At 44.2% G+C, this 20,130-nt stretch overlaps 1 protein-coding gene across 4 annotated transcripts in view; it reads right to left on the minus strand.

Moving 5' to 3' along the window:
* LOC127572033 (solute carrier organic anion transporter family member 2A1-like) overlaps positions 1-20,130 on the minus strand; it is a 214,675-nt gene that overhangs the window by 83,805 nt on the left and 110,740 nt on the right. For all 4 annotated transcript variants that reach the window (XM_052018850.1, XM_052018853.1, XM_052018854.1 and 1 more), the window contains 2 exons: positions 16,151-16,232; positions 12,489-12,653 (listed from right to left, as the gene is read on the minus strand). In XM_052018850.1, the coding sequence (XP_051874810.1) occupies positions 12,489-12,653; positions 16,151-16,232 (247 nt within the window). The remainder of the gene's footprint in view (positions 1-12,488; positions 12,654-16,150; positions 16,233-20,130) is intronic.

Genomic DNA, 20,130 nt, shown 5'->3' on the forward strand with positions numbered 1-20,130 from the left:
CCAATTGCTTATGCACAGTATATGCCTCCCTCTTTTTCTTAACCAGAGCTCAATATCTCTCGTCAACCAGGGTTCCCGAAACTTGCAGGCCCTGAACTCTTGACATCACACTTTTAAAAGCCTCCTACTTGGCAGATGCTCCTTTCCTGCAAACAATCTCACCCAATCAACCTCTGCAAGATCCTGTCAAATGGCTCCAAAATTTGCTCTGCCCCAGTTCACGACATTAATCTGTGAACCAGTCATATCCTTCTCCATAACTATTTTAAAACTAACAGAATTATGGTCACTGGACTGAAAGTGCTTGCCAACAGACACGTCCACCACTTGCCCTACCTCATTCCCTAGGAGAAGAGTTGTTTCTCAAACTTGGGTTGTTTTCTCTGGAGCAGTGGAGGCTGAGGGGAGATCTGATTGAGGTTCCCAGGTTGCACCCTCTCTAGTAGTTCCCTCCAGATATTGATAAAGGAAGCTTTCTTGGACACATTTAACAAATTCAACTCTGTCCGAGCATTTACACTATGGTTGCACCAGTCAATATCAGGAAAGTTAAAATCTCCCACTAATATTATCCTATTATGTTTACAACTAGCTGCAATCTCTCTACATACTGTATCTGTTCCTCCAATTCCTACTGAGTATTGGGGGGGCCAAAAATACAATCCCATCAGTGACCATCCCCTTCTTGTTTCTAAGTTCTACCCATATGGCCTCCCTGGATGATCCCCCCAAGAATATCCTGTTGGATTAGGGTCTAAATTGCTATTTAAATTGTTATTTTTCTTGTAGTTTAACTTTCTTTATGCTTGCTTATATGTAAATTTTCAGGAGATTTTCAGTCATTTGTAGTGTAGTTGGTTCTGGACTTCTTCGTTTGACAGTGTAGATCAAGACTATCCTTATCATTTGTAGACTGTTTCTGTCAGAGAAAACTCCCTTATCTAACCAGCTTAAACGAGTTTGCAGTATAAAGGGGAACATGGAGTCTCTAGTTCTTTGTTACTCCTCATTACTTGTTACTTGCAGTTGTGTTACTTGCTTGCTGTTCTTTGCTGCTACTTACTGTTTAAAGCTGTACGTTGATGAACATCTAATAAGATGGCTCTAACCACAGGATTAACATCTCATTCTTGACTTCCGAAGAACCTTCTGGACAAGATCATCTCCAGATCCAACAATCCTCTCTCAGGGCTGTTATGTCCTTTCATCAAGAAAGCAACTCCTCCTCCTCTCCTACCTGCACCTGTAGCCTGGAACACTGAGCTGCCCGTCCTGCCCTTCTCTCAGCCACGTTTCTGTTATGGCAATGATATCTCAGTTCCCACACCCTGTGTTCATGCGCCTTACCTGTCAAGCCTCTTGCATTGAAATAAATGCAGTTTAAACCAACAGTCTTTCATCTCCCTGTACTGTGTTCCTGTCAATCCTGATGACTAAATTTGCTCACATTGGTTACATATTATCCCCAGATTTCTCATCAGCTTCTCCCTTGGCCAAATTAAATTCCGTCTGCCATTTCTCCATCCATTTCTGCAACTGATCAATATCCTGCTGTGTCTTTGAGCAATCTTCTGCACTACCCACAACACCATCAATCTTTGTATCATCTGCGAACTTACTAACCCAACCATCTACATTTTCATCCAGGTCATTTATATGTATCACAAAGATCAGAGGTCCCAGTACGGATCTCTGCGGAACACCACCAGTCACAGACCAACAGCCAGAAGAAGTCCCATCGGCCACTATCCTTTGTCTTCTATGGGCAAGCCAATTCTGAATCCAAATGACTAAATCACTGTGAATCCCATGCATCTTAAGCTTCTGGATGAGCCTCCCATGAGGGACCTTGTCAAACGCCTTACTAAAATCCATGTAGACAACATCTACAATTCTACTTTCATCAATCATCTTGGTGACGATCATCTCCCTCCTCCTCAAAAAACTCATTCAAGTTAGTGAGAAGCTACTTACCCCTCACAAAGCCATGTTGACTGTCCCTAGTTAGGCCATGGTTTTCCAAATGCTCATAAATCCTATCCCTAAGAATCCTCCTCAGTAGCTTCCCTACCACTGACATGAAACTGACTGGTTTATAGTTTCCAGGATTATCCCTATTTTCCTTATTAAACAAAGGAACAACACTGGCTACTCGTCAGTCCTCCAGGATCTAGCCTGTGCCTACAGAGGACACAAAAATCTTGGTCAAGGCCACAACAATCTCAGCTCTTGACTCTCTCAATAAACTGGGGTATTTACCTTCCAGCCTGGGGACTTATCCACCTTAATGTACTTCAATAGACTCAATCGTCTTCCATCCGGTAGAAGATACAGGAGGCTGAGGGCATGTACCACCAGACTTGAGGACAGCTTCTATCCCACTGTGAGAAGACTACTGAATCATGGACTATGACCTCACGATCTACATTGTTGTGACCGTGCACCTTATTGCACTGCACTTTCTCTGTAGCTGTGACACTTTACTCTGTACTGTTATTGTTTTTACCTGTACTACATCAAGGCACTCTGTACTAACTCAATGTAACTGCACTGTGTAATGAATTGACCTGTACAATCGGTATGCTAGACAAGTTTAAATTTCTTTTTTAAATTTTATTTACAGCGTGGTAACAGGCCCTTCCAGCCCAACGAGTCCGCGCCGCCCATTTTAAACCCAAATTAACCTACCCGTACGTCTTTGCAATGTGGGAGGAAACCAGAGCACCCGGAGGTACCCACGTAGACACGGGAGAATGTACAAACTCCTTACAGACAGCAACGGGAATCGAACCCTGATCGCCGGCACTGTAATAGCGTCACGCTAACCGCTACGTTACCGTGCCGCCCAGTTGTTCACTGTACCTCGGTACAAGTGACAATAATAAACCAATACCAATGCCAGTACCAATACTACATCCTTCTTTAGTTCATATTAGCATGCTCCACACTGATCTCCCTTTCTTCCACATCCTTCTGCTTGGTAAATATTGATGCAAAGTACTCATTTGGTACCTTGTCCATATCCTCTGCCTCCAAGCACATGTTCCCTCCTTTATCTTTAAGTAGTGCTACTTGCTCCCTAATTATCTCCTTGCTCTTGATATATACTGTATATAGAATGCTTTGGGATTCTCTTTAATCCTACTGGCCAATTACTTTTCATGGCCTCTCCTGGCACTCCTAATTCCCTTCTTAAGTTCTTTTCCAGCTTCTTTATCATCCTCAAGGGTTCCATTTGATTTTAGCTTCCTAAACCTTACATATGCTTCCTTTTCCTTCTAGACTAAATTTACCACCTCTCTCAACATTCAAAATTCCCTTACTTTGCCATCCTTGTTCTTCCTTCTTACTGGAACATGCCTGTCCTGTACTCTCTGCAGTTGGTCTTTGAACACCATCCACACATCAGATGTGGACTTGCCTAAAAACAGCTGTTCCCAATTAACTCTCCATAGTTCCTGCCTGATACTCTTGTAATTTGCCCTGCTGCAATTTTATACTCTCCCGCAAGGTCCATCCTTATCCTTATCTATTGCTATCTTAAAACTTAAGGAGTTGTGATCACTATTCCTTAACTGTTCTCCCACTGAAATGTCAGTCACCTGGCCAGGCCTATTACCCAACATCAGGTCCAGTATGGCCCCTCCTCTTGTTGGATTATCTACATATTGATTTAAGAAAACTTCCTGGATGCACCGAACAAATTCTTCCCTGTCAAAACCTCTTCCACTAAGAAGTCTAAATTGGGGAAGTTGAAGTCCTCCACAACAACAATTTTGTTTTAACACTTTTCCCTAATCTGCCTGCATATCTGCTCCTCAATGCCCCTGTAGCTACTGGGGGGTCTGTAGTATAATCCTATCTGAGTGACTACACCTTCCCTATTTTTGAGTTCTACCCATATAGAAACAGTGGATGAACGCTCCATTATATCCCCTCTGAGTGCAGCTGTGATATTGTCCCTGATCAATAGTGCAACCACACCCCCTCCCCTCTCTATCTTTTCTAAAACATCAAAACCCTGTAACATTAAATATCCAGTCCTGTCCCTCTCTCAATAAAGCCTCTGTAATGGCCACAAAATCAGAGTTCCATGCTCTAATTTCATCACCCTTAATCTAGCATTAAAATAAACACACTTCAACCCATCCATCCCATCGTTTTCATTACCTAGCTCCTGCCTGTCCTTCCTTACAGGCTCCCTCTCAATCCCTCCACTTTCTGACCTGGTGCCCATCCCCCTGCCAAACTAGTTTAAACTCTCCCGAGCAGCAGGAGCAAACCTCCTGCCTAGAATATTGGTTCCGCTGCAGTTAAGATGCAACCCGTTCCTCTTGTACAGGTTGCCCCTGGCCCAGAAGAGGTTCCAGTGATCCAAAAACCTGAAACCCTGCACCAGTTCCTCAGCCACACATTCATTTGTTCTATCTTTCTACTCCTGCCCTGACCAGCACATGGCACCTGGAGTAATCCAGCAATTACTATATTTGAAGCTGTCATTTTCAACCTCTTTCCTAACTCCCTATACTCACTGAGCAGGTCTTCCCCTTTTCTCCATATGTCATTGGTGCGACTGTGCACCATGACCTCCGTCTGCTCACCCTCCCCTTTGAGAATGTTCTGCAGCCACTCCAAGACATCCTCGACCCTGGCACCCGGGAGGCAACACACCATCATGGTGTTTCTTTTGTGGCCACAGAATCTCCTGTCTCTCCCCTTAACTACTGAGTCTCCTATCACTATTGTGCTGCCTGACTTTACCCTTCCCTGCTGAGCCCAAGAGACAGCCACAGGACAACTGATCTGGCTGCTGCTGCTGTGCCCTGATAGGTCATTGCTGCCAGCAGTATCCAAAGGGGTATACTGAATGGCCACAGTGGAATCCTGCACTGTCTGCCTGCTCCCTCTGCCTTTCCTGGTGGTCACCCGACTATCTGCTGCCTGCATCTCAGGTGTGATCACCTCACTAAAACTCTTGTCAATGATTCCCTCAGCATCCTGGACGATCCTAAGTACATCTAACTCCAGCTCTAGTTTCTTCATACGGTCAGTCAGGAGCTGCAGATGAGTGCACTTCCTACAGGTGAAGTCATCAGGGACACTGATCTCCCACAGCCTGCAGGAGGAGCATGCCATTGCCCTTACTGTCATTCCAGCTACTCTAATAAGGAGTAATCCTAAGGAAAACCTTACCTGCATTTACTTGCTCAGCCTCTTCTCACTGACGCCTCTTGAATCAAAGCCTCAGCACTTATACTCAACTACAGCACATACAACTCAAGCACGGCCACTCCCACAAATGGCCGCTCCACTTGAGTCTTCTTCCCTTTTATACCTGAAAAACAACTTTTAAAATGCTGCTGCAGCTCCACACAAAGATGTCCCCTTTGGTCTTCAAAGTGGCCTATTCTCTCACTTTACTCTTTTTCCCTTAATATATACTTATAAAATCTCTTTGGATTTTTCTTGATCTTCTCTGCCAAAGCTATCTCATTCCCCTTTTTTGCCCTCCTGATTTCCTTCTTGAGTACATTCCTGCATCCCCTTTACCCCTCCAGGGATTTGCTTGATCCCAGCTGTCTGTACCTGACCCATGCCTCATTATTTTTCCTGACCAGGGCCTCAATATCCATCATCATCTAGGGTTCTCTACTCCTGCCAGCCTTGCCCTTCACTCTAACAGGAACATGCAGACTTTGAGCTCTCACTGTCTCACCTTTGAAAGCCTCCCACTTGCCTGTGGTCCCTTTGCCCACAAACAACCCACTCCAATCAACCTTTGCAAGCTCCTGCCTGATACTGTCAAAATTCACCTTGCCCTAATTTCTGTCCATTTCTGTCCCTTTCCATAACTAGTTCAAAACTAATAGAAGTATAGTCACTGGTCCCAAAGTGCTCCCCCGGTGTCACCTCAGTAACCTGCTCCACCCTATTACCCAAGATCAGGTCAAGCTTTGCCATCTCCTCAGTAGGGCACTCTATATATTGTCCAAGGAAACTTTCCTGAATGCACTTAACAAATTCCACCTGATCTACTCCCTTAACAGTATGGCAGTCCCAGTCCATATTAGGAAAGTTAACATCCCCTACTATGACAATCCTATTATTCTTGCAGCTCTCCACTATCTCCTGCATATTTGTTCTTCCAATTACCATCGACTACCTGAGGGCCTACAGTACAAAGCCAATAATGTGATCATTCCCGAGAAACAAAGGACTGCAGATGCTGGAATCTAGATGAAAAACACTATGATGCTGGAGGAACTCAGCAGGCCAGGCAGCATCCATGGAGAAAAGCAGTCGTCCCTTTTACCCTGTGCCCATCTTTAGTCCACCTATCACTGCTCTGCTTTTCCCTCCTATATACTGGCCTTCTCCTTTTCTTATCTTCAGTCCTGAAGAAGGGTCCTGACCCGAAATGACTGCCTGCTTTTCTCCACGGATGCTGCCTGGCCTGCTGAGTTTCTCCAGCATCACAATGTGATCATCCCCTTCTTATTTCTCAGCTCCACCCATAAAGCCTCTCTGGATGATCCTTCAGTAATTTCACCTCTGACTAATACTGTGACATTCCCCTTAATTAAAAATGCAACCCCCCCCCTCTTTTCTTCACCTCTATCCCTCCTAAAGCACCTGTACCCCAGGACAGTAAGCTGCCACTCCTGTCCTTCCCTTAGCCATGTTTCAGTAATGGATATAATATCCCAGTCGCTCATAGCTATCCATGACCTGAGTTTATCTGCCTTACCTGTCAGACCTCTTGCATTGAAATAAATGCAATTCAATCCAATAGGTTTTCCTCGCTCCCTGCCGTTTCCCTGCCTATCACACCTATTCAGTTTGCTCATGCCTGCAGAAGAGGTTTACCAGGATGCCCTAAGAGGCTGGACAAACTTAGGTTGTTTTCTCTGGAGTGGTGGAGACTGAAGGGAGACTATTAGGCAGGAACCAGGGAGAGCTAATTGGGAACAGCTGTTTTTGGGCAATTCAACATCTGACACGTGGAGGGTACTTAAAGATCAACTGCACAGTGTACAGGATGGGTATGTTCCAGTAGGAAGGATGGCAAGGTCAGGGAAACTTGGATAACGAGACAGGTGGTGAATTTAGTCAAGAAGGAAAAGGAAGCATATGCAAGGTTTAGGAAGCTAAAATCAAACAGAGCACTTAAGAAATTAAAAAAAAAACTAGAAGAGAACTCAAGAAGGAAATTAGGAGAGCCAGGAGAGGCCATGAAAAGTCTTTGGCAAGTAGGATTGAAGACAATCCCAAGGAATTTAGTAAGGCATTTGACAAGGTCCATCATGGTAGGCTCATCTAGAAGATTAAGATGCATGGGATCCATGGTGAATTAGCTGTTTGGATTCTGAATTGGTTTACCCATAGAAGACAGAGGGTAGTGGTTGATGGGATTTACTCTGGCTGGAGGTCTGTGACTAGTGGTGTTCTGCAGGGATCCGTACTGGGACCTCTGCTGTTTGTGATATATATAAATAACTGAGAACCACAGAACCATAGAACACTACAGCACAGAAAACAGGCCATTTGGCTCCTCCAGTCCGACTTGGATGAAAACATGGATGGGTGGGTTAGTAAGTTCGCAAATGATATGAACATTGGTGGCATTGTGGATTGTGTAGAAGATTGCCAAAGGATGCAGCGGGATATGGATCAGTTGCAGGTATGGGCAGAGAAATGGCAGATGAAGTATAATCTAGCCAAGTGTGAGGTATTGCACTTCAGGAGATCAAATGTAAAGGGACAGCACACTGTTAATGGAAGACCCTCAATAGTGTTGATGTGCAGAGGAATCTTGGGGTCCAACTCCATAGCTCTCTGAAAGTGGCCACAAAGGTTGATAGGATGGTAAAGAAGGTACATGGCATGCTTGCCTTCATTAGTTTAGGCAGTGAATTCAAGAGTCAGGAAGTTATGTTTGCAGCTTGAAAAAACTCTGGTTAGGTCACATCTGGAGTATTGCATTCACTTCCGGTTGCCCCAATATAGGAAGGATGTGAAGGTTTTGGAGAGGCTGCATAAGAGGTTTACCAGGATGCTGCCTGGATTAGAGGGCACGTGCTATAAGGACAGGTTGAACATGGGTGGGTTGTTTTCTCTGGAGCAGCAGAGGCTGAGGAGAGACCCAATAGAAGTTTCTAAGATTATGAGAGGCATAGATAGAGTAAACAGCCTATATCTTTTTCCCAGGGTTGAAATGTCTAATAATGGAGGGCGCATGCATTTCAGCTGAGAGGGGGCAAGTTCAAAGGAGATGTGCAGAACAAGTTGTTTTCTTTTTTTTAACATAGAGAATTGTTGGTGCCTGGAATGCACTGCCAGGGGTGGTGGTGGAGGCAAATGTGATAGAGGCATTTGAGGCCCTTAGATAGGAACATGAATATGCAGAGAATGGAGGGATATGGCCATTGTGTAGGCAGAAGGGATTAGTTTAGTAAAGTGTTAAATTGCTAGTTTAATTCACTTGGCCCAACATTGTGGGCCAAAGGACCTGATTCTGTGCTGTACTCTTCCGTGTACTGCTCACTGGGCAACACAGTTGGCATGGGCCAAAGGGCCTGTTTCCATGCTGTAGACTCTGTATTCTATCCAAGTCCTCCTTCCTGGTTGGGTTCAGCACATAGAACATTCCACAGAACATAAAACAATACAGCACAGGAACAGGCCCTTCAACCCACGATATCTGTGCCATATTAAACTAATCCCTTCTGTTGGCACATGATGGCAACAAGGAGGCATACAGGAGTGAGATAGATCGGCTTGTTGAGTGGTGTCGCAACAACAACCTCGCACTCAATGTCAATAAGACCAAGGAAGTGATTGTGGGAAATCGGGAGAACACACACCAGTCCTCACTGAGGGGTGCAGCAGTGGAAAGGGTGAGCAGCTTCGAGTTCCTGTGCATCAACATCTCAAATGATCTATCCTGGGCCCAACACATTGATGCAATCACAAAGAAGGCACATCAGTGGCTCTACTTCATCAGGAGTTTGAGGAGATTTGGTATGTCACCAAAGACTCTTACAAATTTCTACAGATGTACAGTAGAGAGCATTCTGATTGGTTGTTTCACCGCCTGGCATTTGTGCCTCTAATGTGCAGGATCTAAAGAGGCTGCAGAGGGTTGTACTCAGCCAGCTCCATCACGGGCACAACCCTCCCTGCCATCCAGGACATCTTCAAGAGATAGGCACAACTCTCCCTGCCATCCAGGACATCTTCAAGAGACGGTGCCTCAAGAAGGCGGCATCCATCATTAAGCACTTTCACCATCTGGGACATGCCCTCTTCTCATTACTACCATCAGGGAGGAGGTACAGGAGCCTGAAGACCCACACTCAACATTTTAGGAACAGTTTCTTCCCCTCTGTCATCAGATTTCTGAACGATCCATCAACCCATGGACCCTACCTCATGATTCCTCCTTTGCATTATTTTAATTATGTATTTTTTGGTAACATAGTAATTTTTATGTTTTACACTGTACTGCTGCCACAAAACAACACACTTCATGACACATATCAGTGATAATAAACCTGATTCAGATTCTGATCCATATCCCTCCATTCCCTGTATATTCACATGCCTCCCTAAAATGCTTTTGAACCCCACTATCATATCTGTTTCCTCTGCCACCCATGGCAGCCCATTCCAGGTACCTACCACTCTCTGTGTCAAAAAACTTGTCCCACACATCTCTTTTAAACTTTCCCCATCTCACTTTAAAGCTATGCCCTCCAGTATTCAACATTTTTATCCCGGGAAAAGGATTCTTACTGTCTACCCTATCTCTGCCTCTCATAAGTTGATAAACATCTATCAGGTCTCGTCTCTGCCTCCAATGTTACAGAGAAAACAATTCAAGTTTGTCCAACCTCTCCTTAAAGAACATGCCCTCTAATCCAGGCAGCATCCTGGTCCACCTCTCCAGAGCCTCCACATCCTTCCTGTAATGAAGCAACCAAAACTGCTGACAATACTTAAATTGCAGCCTAACCAAAGTTATATACAACAGCATTATGACTTTCTGACTCTTATATTCTATTCCCCTATGATGAAGGCAAGCATGCCATTTGCCTTCTTTACCACCCTATCTACTTGCATGGCCACTTTCAAGGAGCTATGTTAAGGGTCCTGCTATTAACTGTATACCATCCCTTTACATTTGACCTCCCAAAGTCCATACTTGCCCAGATTAAACTCCATGTGCCAGTTCTCCACCCATATCTGTAACTGATCTATATTCTGCTGTATCATTTTACAGCCTACTGCATTGTCCCCAACTCACCAATCTTTGTGGCATCTGCAAACTTTCTGACCCACCCATCTACAATTTCATCCAAGTCATTTGTATAGATCACAAACAATAAACACCCTAGTACCGATCCCTGTGGAACACCACTGGTCACAGACCTCCAGCCAGAATAACACCCATCCACAACTACCCTCAGTCTTCTAATGGGCATGCCAATTCTGAATCCAAACTACCAAGTTACCGTGGATCCCATGCATCTTAATCTTCTGGATCAGCCTACCATGAGGGACCTTGTCAAATGCCTTACTGAAATCCATGTAGACAACGCCCATTGCCTTACCCTCATCAGTCACCTTTGTCACCTCATCAAAAAACTCATTCAGGTTTGTAAGACATGACCTGCCCTGCACAAAGCCATGCTGACTGTCCCCAATCAGGCCATGTTTTTGCAAATGCGCATACACCCTTTCGCTAAGAATCTTTTCTAATAGCTTCCTTACCACTGGTGTGAGGCTAACTGGCCTGTCGGCCGCTGTCTGTAAAGAGTTTGTACATTCTCCCCGTGTCTGCGTGGGTTTCCTCCAGGTGCTCCGGCTTCCTCCCACATTCCAAAGATGTACGGGTTAGGAAGTTGTGGGCATGCGACGTTAGCGCTGGAAGCATGGCGACGCTTGCGGGCTGCCCCCAGAACACTTACACAAAAGATGCATTTCACTGTGTGTTTCGATGTACATGTGACTCACAAAGTTATCTTATCTTATTTCCTGGAATATCCCTATTTCCTTTCTTAAACGAGAAACAACATTGGCTACTCTCCTGACTTCTGCTCAACAAAGTTCCCCTGAACATTTCACAAGTTCCTTCCTTTTTCCCTTTTACCCCAATCAATGTTCGGGTAATTAATGTTGAAGTATCACCTGCAGATTTGCTCTTCTAGTTCCCTATCACAATTTGGAGAACCCCAGAATTTGACTCTCAATTCTGCCCAAACAAGTTCTGTCTTTGCCACTCTTTCCAACACTGTAAGGTCTTCCCTAAACAGTACTTCATTTAATCTCTTTCAGTTCCCTTCCTTACCTTTTCTGCACACTTTCTACCCACAAACCTCAAAACCCATTTTGACGCTTGGAGCAAAGTCGTTTGAAAGGAGATGTGGTCAGGTGTACAGGATCATGACTGGTTTAAACAAGTTAAATAGAGGGATGCAGATCTCATTAGTAGATGGTTCAAGGAGCAGGAGCACAGATTTAAAATGAAGGGCAAAAGATACAAGGAGGAAAGTGAGAAAATAAAGATCCTTTTTAAGGAGAGAGCAGTTATGATTGGAAATTCACCAGTGAAGGGCAACAGAAACAGAACCAACCAGGGAATCCATGAGGAAATTGAACAGGGACTTGAAAGGAAACAATTTCCAGGGTTTGGGAAAAGAACACAGTATCAGAAACTTGATGTGATTATATCAATATGTTTGCCAATGCAGTAACAAATCAAGGGGAGTATCTGACATTATGTGACCTGTTGACAGGGTGGTCAATGAGACATTTGGCATACTGACTTTCATCAATGAGGGCATTGAGTATGAAAATTGGGAAGTTATGTTGCAGTTGTACAAGATGTCGGTGAGGCCGCATTTGGTATATTGTGTTCAGTTTTGGTCACCCTGGTGTAGGAAAGATGTCATTAAACTGGAAAGAGATCAGAGAAGATTTACAAGGATGTTTCTGGGATGAGGGACTGAGTTATGGAGGGAGGATGAGCAGGTTGGGGCTTTATTCCTTGGAGTGTAGGAGAATGAGGGGTGATCTTATAGAGGTGAATAAAATTATAAGGGGCATAGATAGAGTGAATGTGCACTTAGTGTTGGGGAAGGTACATTAACAACATTTAAAAGGTACTTGGACAAGCACAGGAATAGGAAAGGTTCAGAGGGATATGGGCCAAATATGGGCAAATGGGACTAGTTTGATGGGAATCTTGGTCAGCATGAACCAGTTGGGCCGATGGGCCTGTTTCCCTGCTGTATGACTCTATGACGCTAAGTTTAAATGGTGCAATCTTCAGAAACATTGAAATCAGGATAATTCATCCTTTTGAGCTTGCTCTGCACTGCAACATGACTTACAGCGGATCACCAATATCAGTACCATCTTCCCAATCTCTCCCCATACCATGACTTTCAGTTTGCTATGGAACAATACACTGAGATGTCACTCACCGATGAGCAAATTTGCAGTGGACGTTGTGATGGAGAACTGGGATTCCAGGAATTTATTGAGGTATGTAGAAAGGCCAGCGAGCACTGATGAAAAGCAACACTCAGCAAGAACAACAAGGATGAACAATGGATTCAGCAGCATCTTCAGAAGCATTTTGGGAAAAACTAAGATACAAATCAGAACCAAATTTCAAGAGTGCAAATCAAACACACTTCAGGGCAGAGCAAATAAAAATCAGATTAGACAATACAAAACCAGAGGGAAAATTACACAAAACATGGAGTGAACTGAGATTGCACAGACCTGTGTGAAGAATTCACAAAACGGAGTATTCACAGATCTGAGCCAGGATTTAACACAACTGAATAAAAGGATTCATAAATCTGAGCAGAGATTTCAAAAAACTTAGTGGAGATTTCAAAGAAACAAATGGGAAATTCACAACAATAGCAAAATACCAAGGCCAAAAATACAACCAGCAGAGAATTCACAAATCCTACAGACATTTCCAGACATCTTAGATTTTCTTGCAACAGAGGAAGAAGCCATTCAGCCCAATGAGTTCATGTCAACATTCACAACAATGCCATCAGTCCTATCCCCCCACTTACTTCCCTGTAACCTATTCCCTCACATTCACCTACCTGAAATAACTTACAGTAACTATTAACGAAAGAACCAACATGTCTTTGAGATGTGGGAGGAAAGCAGAACACTCAGGGGAAACCGACACAATCACAGGCAGAACATGCAAATTCTACACAGGCAGCTCCAGAAGCTGCAATTGAACCAGGGCCATTGAGTTGTACAGCACACAAATGGGCCCTTCAGCCCACCATGTCCATGTTGACCTTTTTGCCCAACTACACTGATCCATTTGCCTGCATTAGGTCCATATCGTTCTCTGCCTTGACTATTTGTCTGTCCAAATGTCTCTTAAACATTGTGATTTTATCTGATTCCACCACATCCTCTGGCAGTGAGTTCCAGATATCCATGACTCTGTGTTAATAAAACTTACCCCTTTAAAACTCCTTCCTCTCACCTTAAGTTTCAGACACTCCCGCCATGGGAAAAATATTCTGACTATGTACCCTATCACTGCCTCTCGTAATTTTATATCCCTCTAGCAAGTCACCCCTCGGGCTACTTCACCCGAGGGAAAGCAAATCCAGCCTATCTAATCTCTCCCCATAACTGAAGTCCTCCAAACCAAGCAACATCCTATGAATTTTCTCCCCCTCTCTCCAATACAACTATATCCTTCCTCTAGTATGGAAATCAGAATACAATATCTGTGCCCGTTTTGTAAAGTTGGAATGTAACATCCCAATTTTTATATTCTTTGCCCCAACCTATGAAGGCAAGCAGGTTATCTACCCTATTGTTGTCATTTTCAGGAACTATGGAATTAGTCATAGAGCACAGAAACAACTGTTCCATGTGAACCAAGATTCCCATCTAAGCTAGTCCCCTTTTACCCGCATTTGACCCATATCCCTCTAAACCTTTCTGATCCATGTACCAGTCCAAATGCCTTTTAAATGTTGTTAATTTACCTGCCTCAATCACTTCCTCTGGCAGCTCATTCCATATACACACCACCCTCTATGTGAAGGATTTGCCTCTTTGGGAGATCAAATGTAAAGGGACAGTACACATTTAATGGCAGGATCCTTAACAGTGTTGATGAACAGAGGGATCCTGAGTCCAGGTGCATGGCTCCCTAAAAGTGACCGCACAGATTGAAAGGGTGGTAGAGAAGGCATATGGGCATGCTTGCCTTCATTAGTCAAGGCATTGAGTTCAAGAAACAGGAAGTTCTGTTACAGCTTAATAGAACTCTGGTTAGGCCACATTTAGACTACTTGTGTTCAATTCTGGTTGCCCCATTATAGGAAGGATGTAAAGACTTTGGAGAGGATGCATGATGCTGCCTGGTTTAGAGGACATGCTCTATGAGGATAAGTTGGACAAGCTGGGGCTGTTTTCTCTCGAGCAGCAGAGGCTGAGGGGAGCTTTGCTAGAAGTTTATCAAATTATGTGAGGCACAGAGTCGACAGCCAGTACTTTTTTCCCAGGATTGCAACGTCTCATACTAGAGGGCATGTACTTAAAGTGAGAGGGGGTAAGTACAAAGGAGATGTGCGAGGCAAGTCTTTGTTATACAGAGAGTGGTGGGGGCCTGGAATGCAGGGGTGGTGATAGAAGGAGATAGCATAGGAGTGTTTAAGACACTCTTAGAAAAACACATGAATATGCAGAGAAGGGAGGGATATGGTCAATGTGCGGGGAAGAGGGATTAATTAGGAGTCATTAGTTTAATTAGTTTAGCACAACATCATGGGCCAAAGGGCTTGTTCTGTGCTGTATTGTTCTATGTTACTTCTTCAAAAAAGTTAATCAAATTCATGACACGTGATCTCCCACACACAAAGCCATGCTGACTTTCCAAATGCATGTAAATCTTATCCCTCAGAATCCCCTCTAGTAATTTATCTGCACAGATGTTAGGCTTACTAGTCAATAGTTCCCAGGTATTTCTTTGCAGCCCTTCTTAAATAAAGACACAACATTTGCTACCATCCAGTCTTCCGGCTCTTTACCCTTCGCTAATGATCTCAGCCAGGGCTCCAGCCAATTTCTTCTCCAGCTTCCCACAGTGTTCTTGGATATACCTGGTCAGACCCTGGAGATTTATCTACCTTCATACATCTTAAGACATTCAATACCTCCTCTGCTGTAATGCAGACTATCCCCAAGACCTCCACATTAACTATCTCGAGGTCTGAAGTCTTCAGGTCTTTTCTTCATGGTAAAAACAGAGGAGAAATACTCATCAAAGTCATTACCCATCTCCTGCAGCTCCACATAAAGATGTCCACTTTGGTCTTTGAGCGGCCCTATTTTCACTCTAGTTACTCTTTTCCCCTTAACATCCACAAAATTTCTTTTGATTCTCCTTAATCTTCTCTGCCAAAGCTATCTCATGCCCCCTTTTTGCCCTTCTGATTTCCTTGTCCTGCATCTCCTGTACACTTCTCCTTCATTATCCCTCATCAGCCAGATTCCTGACTCTGACCAGCCTTGCCCTTCACTCTAACAAGAACATGCATACCTTGAACTCTCATTATCTCACTTTTAACTTGTACTTGTAAAATACAGCATTTACTATATTTATTTCAGATTTCCAGCTTCCGCAGTAATTTTCAACTTTTGATTTAGGTGATAACACATCAACCTGAACAGAGATCACAGAAATCAGAGTCAAGATTTCCCAAACGACAGTGGCGATTTTACTCAAATGCAGCAGAGATTTCACAAATCTAAGTAGAGAATACCCAACCTGTGTGGGGACTGTAGAACTCCAAGATGAGAACATAGAGTGGAAAAGGCACAGTTCAAAGTTGGGAGCACGTAAATTTGACAGAGAATACACATATCACATAAGAGACTACACAAATCCAACTGGAGAATTCACAGTGGAGGAAACAGAAATCAGAAGGAAGAATAGAAATCAGAGGGGAAAAAGGCATTAATTAGAGTGGAAATTAAACATATTAGGGCAGTGTACACACAAATGCATTTCACTCAGAACAGACAATAAAACGTTTGTAAAATGTGGCAGATTTGGTGAATTATTTTCAGCTGGAAGACTTACTCTTGATGAACTCTTGGTTTGTTATTTTTTCCATCTTTTGCTCTTCCATCTCACTCAGAATATCAGATTTACTGATTGACTTCTATAAAGCAATGGAAAAACAGACTGAACAGCCAAAAATGAGAAGCCCTGACCTGGCATATTTTTAAGCCCTCCTCAGCAGGAATTTCATTCAAAAATTATTTAATTGTCACATCAGCACATATATCCATTCCTTGTAATGATCCAGGCAGAGTTGCCTGGACTGGGTGCACCTTTGTCACTGCCAGCTTTGTTGAGAATATTTTAAGGGAGGGGAATTGAAAGGTGGTGGAATTTGGGAGCAGGTCTCAAATTAGTGACTGGAAGTGGCATGGGAAATTACTGCCTTGAGAGTCATAGAGTTATACAGCATGGAAACAGGCCCTTCGGCCCAGCTCATCCATGCTGACCAAGTTGTCCACTTAGCAAGAGAGTGGGAACTGGAGCCACAGAGAGTGGAGGGGAAGAGTGGGAACTGGGACCTTATAGAGAGGACAGGGGAAGTTGGAACCAGGGCAGTAAGGCAATGGACGGGGCATGCTGATGAGTCGTTGGTGACAGCTGGAACTGGGGAACTGGTAAGTAAACATGGAGCGTGGGAACATGAGACCCAGTGAGGTAATAGGAAACATGGGAACTGGGGCTCCAGTGAGCAGAGATTGCAAACATCGCTTGGTGAGCCAGAAGTTGAACCATCGGGATTTCCAAATGATCAGATAACAATCATCAAGCAACAGTAAATGCACTCATGCTAACTGATGTTCAATTTCTGGAGTGGATTGTCCTGATACAGGGTTTCAACCCGAAACGTTGACAATTCCTTTCCTTCCACAGATGCTGCTCGACCTGCTGAGTTCCTCCAGCAGATTGTTTGTTGAGTAAAATGTTGTATTTTGGGAAGTCACACCAGGCAGGACTTATACAGTGAATGGCAGTGCACTTGGCAATGTTGTGGAACAGAGAGACTTCAGGGTATAGCTACATAATACCCTGGAAGTGGCGTCACAGGTAGTCAGGGTTTAACATGCTGGCCTTCATCAGTCAGGGTATTGAGTATAACAGTTAGGATGTTATGCTGCAGTTGTACAAGATGTTGGTGAGATCGGCCTGGGAGTACTTTGTACAGTTTTGGTTACCTGCTATAAGAAGGACATAATTAAGCTGGAAAGAATGTATAGAAGATTTACAAGAATGTTGCCAGGACTCGAGGGCCTGTGTTATAGGGAGAGGTTGGGCAGGTTAGGACTATTCCTTGGAGCATAGGAGACTGAGTGGTGACCTTAAAAAGGAGTATAAAATCATGAGGGGCATAGGTGATTGCACCAGTCTTTTTCCCAGAGAAAGGGGATCAAAAGCTAAAGGCTTAATGTGAGAAGGGAAAGATTTAAAAGGGACCTGAGGGGCAACATTTTCATGCAAAGGGCGGTGTGTATATGGAATGAGCTACCAGAGAAAGTAGTTGAGGCAGGTACAGTAACCACATTTAAAAGACATCTGGATAAGTATATGGATAGGAAAGCTTTAGAGGGATACGGGTCAAATGTGGGCAAGTGGGACTAGCTTAGGTTGGCACTTTGGTTGGCATAGACAAGTTGGATGAAGAGCCACTTTTCGTGCTGTATTACTCTATGACTCTAATAATCATAATAATCAGGTTAAACGAAAACAGTAAATGCCAGCAGTAGTAATGGTGATCAGTAATATTGTAAAAGCTCATCTGCCCCCAAGAGAAGCGATTCTGTCCGTACAGACTATTTATGCCTGGAGTTTCACAATGAGGCCATTGACTCTTTAGTGCAATCTGCAATGGCCGAGCAAGCTGCTCAGTTATATCGAATTTCTGCCTAAACATAATCAGAATTAAACTGGACAGAACACCCAGCAGTGATTCTGACAGATTTAAACACTGCACCAACACTACCAGCCCAGCAGGTCTTGCAGAGTTCTCCTCAAACACATTTGAGGGCTAGTGTCTAAACTGGGAGATCTGCCATACAGACTAAAAAAGAAACGACCTGACATGGTTGTACTCACAGAAACAGACCTTGTCAAAATCTTCCATCACAATCCCTGGGACATTCTGTCCCATGGGCAGGACAGACCCATCAGAAGGGGTGCAGCGGTACACAAGTGCAAGAGATTAGCCTTGGGAGTCCTCAAGCTCAGACCCCATGAAGTCTCCTGGCATCAGGTCAAACACGAGCAAGTAAATCTCTTTCTGATTCCCACCCACCATCCATCCTCAGCTGATGGATCAGTGTTCCTGCATGTAGAACAGCCCTGGAAGACACAAGGCCATAAAATCTACTCCACATGGGAGACTTGTCCACCACTGAGAGTGGCTTGGTAGCCACTGAGCAAGCTGGCCAAATGGTGAAGGAGACGGCTGCTGGATGGGTCCTGTGACAGGTGGTGGGTGAAGCAACACAAACCTACTTGGCCTCATCCTGTACCTGTGGCAGATGTATCTGTCCATGATAGCACTGGTAGATGTGATCATCACACAGTCTGTGAAGGCAAAGCCCCATCTTCACACAGATGACACCCTCCATTGTCTTATCACAGAAGCATAGAAACGTACAGTACAGAAACGAGCCCTTTGACCCACCTCATCCAAGCCGACTATGATGCCTACCTACGCTAATTCTATTTGCCTGCATTAGGCCCGTATCCCTCTACACTTCTCCTATCCATGTGCCTGTCTCAAATGCCTTTCAAACATTGTAATGACATCTGCCTCTAACCATCTCCTCTGGCAACTCATCCCGGAAGAAATTTAAAGGAGACCTGAGTTTCTCTGTGAAAAACTCAGGTCTCCTTTAAATTTCTTCCTCTCACCTTAAACCTGTGCCCTCTAACTCCAGACACCCCTGCCCTGGAAGAAGACTGACAATCTACCCTATCTATGCCCCTCATAATTTTATCAACCTCTATAAGGTTACCCTCTCAGCCTCCTATGTTCTAGTGAGAATAAACCCTGTCTAATAGTACTAATGGGGTAGCCTCAGAACATATCTGGCAGCTCAAGATTGGGCATCCATGAAACCCTGTGGACAATCTGAAGCAGCAGAGATGTACACCACCACAGTCTGTAACCCTCACATATCCCTCACTCTAATATTAATATCAAGTCAGAGGAAAAATGAGTATAGGACATACCAGGAGCAGCATCAGACATCAGAGTTGCCAGCCTAGTGAAACTGCAACACAGAACGACATGTGTGCCAAGCAGCAAAAACAGCATCACAAGATCACAAGATAAGGGAGCAGAAGCAGGCCATTCGGCCCATCGAGTCTGCTCCAAGGAAAAGGGAAAAAGAAATGGGGTGGGAATAAAAGAGAGAGAAAAAAAAACTATTCTAATCCCATTTGCCAGCCTTATCCCCATATCCCTTGATACCCTGACTATTTAGATATCTGTCTATCTCCTCCTTGAATACCCCCACTGATCTGGCCTCCACTGCTGTGCGTGGCAAGGAGTTCCACAATTTCACCACCCTCTGGGTAAAGAAACTTCTCCTCATCTCTGTCTTGAAACTGTACCCTCTAATTCTAAGATTGTGCCCTCTGGTCCTGGACACGCCCACCAAGGGAAACAGCCTAGCCACATCTACTCTATCCTTACCTGTCAACATTTTAAATGTCGCTACGAGGTCCCCTCTCATCCTTCTGTACTCCAGCGAGTACAGTCCAAGAGCCGACAAACGCTCATCATACTTAAGCCCTTTCATTCCTGGAATCATTCTCGTAAATCTCCTCTGAACCCTCTCCAACGTCAGCACATCCTTCCTAAGATGCGGGGCCCAAAACTGCGCACAGTATTCCAAATGAGGCCTCACTAGCGCCCCGTAGAGCCTCATCAACACTTCCTTACTTTTATACACTATACCTCTCGAGATGAATGCCAACATAGCATTCGCTTTCTTAACCACCGATCCAACCTGGTGGTTAACTTTTAA

Source organism: Pristis pectinata, chromosome 6, assembly GCF_009764475.1.
Source record: "Pristis pectinata isolate sPriPec2 chromosome 6, sPriPec2.1.pri, whole genome shotgun sequence".
NCBI lineage: Eukaryota > Metazoa > Chordata > Chondrichthyes > Rhinopristiformes > Pristidae > Pristis > Pristis pectinata.